The sequence below is a fragment of the Elephantulus edwardii genome, unplaced genomic scaffold (genome assembly GCF_000299155.1).
Source record: "Elephantulus edwardii isolate Elephantulus edwardi_28Jun2011 unplaced genomic scaffold, EleEdw1.0 scaffold00110, whole genome shotgun sequence".
In the NCBI taxonomy this organism is placed as follows: domain Eukaryota; kingdom Metazoa; phylum Chordata; class Mammalia; order Macroscelidea; family Macroscelididae; genus Elephantulus; species Elephantulus edwardii.
The window spans coordinates 1,019,731-1,023,725 of NW_006399860.1; the positions used below are offsets into that span (position 1 = coordinate 1,019,731).

A 3,995-nucleotide genomic window follows, 5' to 3' on the forward strand; every position below is an offset into this window, starting at 1 on the left:
AATAATAATAAAAAAGTATGATAAAAATAAAAAAAACAACAAAAAACAAAGTGTTTATCAAGTGTTCATCCCAATTTAGAGGTAGTCACCATGTGAAAAAAAACCTTTGAGACTAATGGATTAAGAAAGCTACACAATATAACAAATAAATAGCTCTCCTAAGATTAATTAGTTGAACAGAAATGGCTAAAATGACATAATGGAGAAAGTATGAAACAATATGGTAAAGCAAACTTACTAGGGACATGCTATAGAGACAGCAGTGACCACTGAGCATCTGAAAGCTGTGAAGATGACCTTAAGCAAGATACATCAGCTTCCTTCTATGAATTTCTCTAGCAACATTTACCTCCAAAAGCACAGGCAGTGATAAGGTGAGGAACTAAAAGTTCAACTATATTTTTTTACCAGATGAGGGAAAAAGAGGCAGAACTGACAGTATCTGTAAGAACTGAAGTTAAAAAAGGAGAGTTGTGAAGTTGGGTGGGATTTTGAAAAATTAGTTGCTTACTGTGTTAGAAATCCAAAGGAAGATGAAAATTTTTAACAGTAGAGAGATCTAGAGTGAACTGGGAGGATAGGAAGAACTTTTTAAGAAGTGTGCAATGGGAAATGAAGGTCAGACAATTCCTGATATAAACAGAATTCTCTGTAGCCAAGACAGAATGGAGGGAAAAGATTACCAAAGATTAAGAAATAAATGAATTATCAAGGCAAAATATCAAATGAACTATCTATACTAATGAGATCAATATAGGCAATGATGACAGATATAAAAGCAGTTTAAGTGCTTCTTGTACAAACACAAGATGTCCTTTTTTAAAAAAAGGACTATTTCTTGAGAACATGACACATCTTTTTTAAGTCTGTTTAAGTGTGCCTATTGGTGCTGTTGTTGGTTGTATCATCATCAAGTTGACTAAGACTCACAGTGACCCTCTGAACATTAGATCTGAACCTTGCCCTGCCCTATACCATGCCATCCTCACAATCTGATATGCCTGAGTCCACTGCTACAATCACTGTGTCAATCCATATTGCTGGGGGTCTTGCTCTCTTTCTCCAACCTTCCACCTTCCCCAGCATGATTTCTTTTGCCAAGGACTGACCTCTCGTGACAACATGCCCAAAATATATGAGACAAAATTTCACCATTCTCGTCTCTAAGAAACCATCTGCTTGCACTACCTTCAAGACAGACTTGCTTGTTACTGTGCAGTCCATGGGATAGTCAATACTTTTTTTTTTTTTTTGCTTATAGATTAGGCTTATGGGTGACAGCTGTAAATCAGAGTGTTAAAAGGAATTAACTTAAAACAATAAAAAAAGGAATTAACTTTTTATATTAATGAAGGGAGTACAATATATTAGCAATTTCGGAGCACAAATATCTAATCACAGCACCAGAAACATTTCCAGGACAAGTAACCTTTAATTAATATGATGATGTGCAATACAGTCAAGGAGACATAAGAATTCTCTAATTGCAAATGTGAGAAAATTATTTCATTCTTGGATCAAAAAAATACTTACTAAATACTCTCTCTGCATAACTCCTCACCGAATTTGGAAGTAATCTGTTATGAACTAGATTATTCACTATTAACTGTGATTATAAATACTGTTAAAGATGTAAAAATTTATTTTCATCATTTATTAGCACTTTTACATGGTCAAAAGTCAGAAATGAAACAGGAAATTTGAAGCACAGCTCCCCAACTTGAGCATTCCCCTTAGCTTTAAAACAGAAGGCATAACAGAGTATCAAGTATAATTTAGGATTTCACTCTTTCTGATTATGTGAGTCACTTCACTTAAGGAAGAATAATCCTACCTTATTTATCCAGTACATGACAGCATCTTCAATATCATAGGGCAGATCTGTGGCTTGGAAAAAGGCTGAATACTGCTGAGCACACGCAATTACCTTCTCTATACTGACCATTTCCACAGTGTAAGCCATCATCAAGGTGTCTATCATGGCCAAATGTGCACTCTGGGGGGAAAAGAAACATAAAAAGAACATTTAGAAGTTGTTGTTTACATATTTATAAATAATAATAATAACATCTCTTATTAGGAAGTAGAATTAAGACTATGTAAGATCAGCCTTACTAAGAAAGCAAAAATGGTGTATGCTAAAGATGAATTAAGTGAACCCAATCAACTTACCATGCAAATATTTAGTGAAGATGAGTAAGATATTCACTATCTTCAACCGAAAGGATATTCTCTTTCCTGCTTTTCCCTATTTCTGATAATGTCATTTCAATGGCAATACAATTTACAAATCTAGTCATCTTGACTATTCTATTTTCTTGTCCACTATTAAATCTGAAGAGATTCTATTTCTAAAATAACACTCAAAATCTACCTTCTTCCTCATTCTGACCGCGACAGTTCAAGTTCAGATCAACATTTCAGCTCAAGTGACAGTGAGTCAAAAAAGCAGAATGGAAATGCTTTGACTAACTTTACTGTTTTTAACTTCCTCCTCTTTCATCCAGAACTTTCAGATGGCCTCCCACGCCCCACCCCCAATTTGAAAATATTATTTAATGTGTGGTCATGGTCTTGTTTTTGACTCACAGTGACCTTCCTTTGGGTTTCTAAGGCTGGAGATCTCGACAGGAGGAAATGATCCATCTCCTGAGGAGTTGCTAATTGAGGTTGAACTACCAACCTTTTGATTAGCAGTCCAGGACATTATCACTACATTAGCAGAGCTCTGTCAAGCGTTAAAGAGTGGGTTTTTAAAATTGCAAATGTAACAGAAGTATATGAAGTAGGCAGAGTTCTATTCTCTCATGGAATTCCTCTAGTGATACCTACCTACAGGTCAGTATGTATTTTCCTTCTCGCTCAGCCCCTCCCTCATGGCATGCATCACATATATACATACACACACTTACCCTCACTTAGGAGCTATACATTTACCTTGTTCTCCATTCTGCTATTATAAACAATCCTACAACACTGTATTCTCCTTTATGGTTAATTTACAGTTGAGAGACTGAAACACCTTCATCTTTCTCCCAAAGAACAGCTGGTGGGTTCAAACTAATAACCTTTTTTTTAGTTAGAAGATAATGTCTCAAGCTACTGAGACACTCAGGTTCAGTGTAGTGCTTTATGTGTTAGGCTGCCAGACAAATGGTGAGCAGTTTCAATCTACCAGCTGCTCTACGGAAGGAAGATGGACAGTAAGGATCCTCCTGCAAAAACTTACAGCTCTGAATATCTGACGGAAGTTTGTCATGACTCGCTATCTCAACAGCAATGGGTTTCCTAAACTGAAGCAACAGTGAAATAGTAACTTTTCTAAACAGCCTCTGGGGATGAAAATAATATTTCAGACTATTACTGTAGGTCGAGGCAAGTATAGAATAAAAACCTAGATATATAAAGGGGCTATCCTCTAAACTAAACCATGTTTGCATTTCCATGTTGTTGCAACAGAAGCCCAAGCAGAGCCATGCAATAATGTTGTTGTTGTTGAGTGCTGTCAAGTCAAGTATGACTCACAGCAACCCTATGACCAAAAGATCTGAACCCTGTTCTATCCTGTGCCATCCTCACACTTCCTGACACACAAGAGCCCATTGCAGCAATCACTGTGTCAATACAGCTGGTTGAGGGTCTTCCTCTCCTTCACCCACCCTTCATCCTTCCCAGCATCATGTCCTTCTCCAAGGACTAGCCCCTCCTAGCAACCTGCCCAAAGTATGTGAGGCGAAGTCCCATCATTCTTGCCTCTAAAGAGGCAATTGCACTCTTTCCAAGATAAAGCTGTTTGTCTCTTGGCCACCCATGAGATGTTCAGTGCTCTTCTTTAACATCACAGCTCAAAGGCGTCACTTCTTTTTCTTTCTTTATTATTAATTTCAATGAAAATTTACAGAGACTTTGGATTTCCATTCATTCATTGTTGCACTTTTCTCCCCTCCCAAACCTCCCCACCACCCCAGTACACTACCCTCTTGGAAAAGTAAAAG

At 37.2% G+C, this 3,995-nt stretch overlaps 1 protein-coding gene across 1 annotated transcript in view; it reads right to left on the minus strand.

Moving 5' to 3' along the window:
- CAMSAP2 (calmodulin regulated spectrin-associated protein family, member 2) overlaps positions 1-3,995 on the minus strand; it is a 154,573-nt gene that overhangs the window by 61,771 nt on the left and 88,807 nt on the right. Inside the window, exon 3 of the mRNA XM_006892113.1 lies at positions 1,835-1,996. Within this exon, the coding sequence (XP_006892175.1) occupies positions 1,835-1,996 (162 nt within the window). The remainder of the gene's footprint in view (positions 1-1,834; positions 1,997-3,995) is intronic.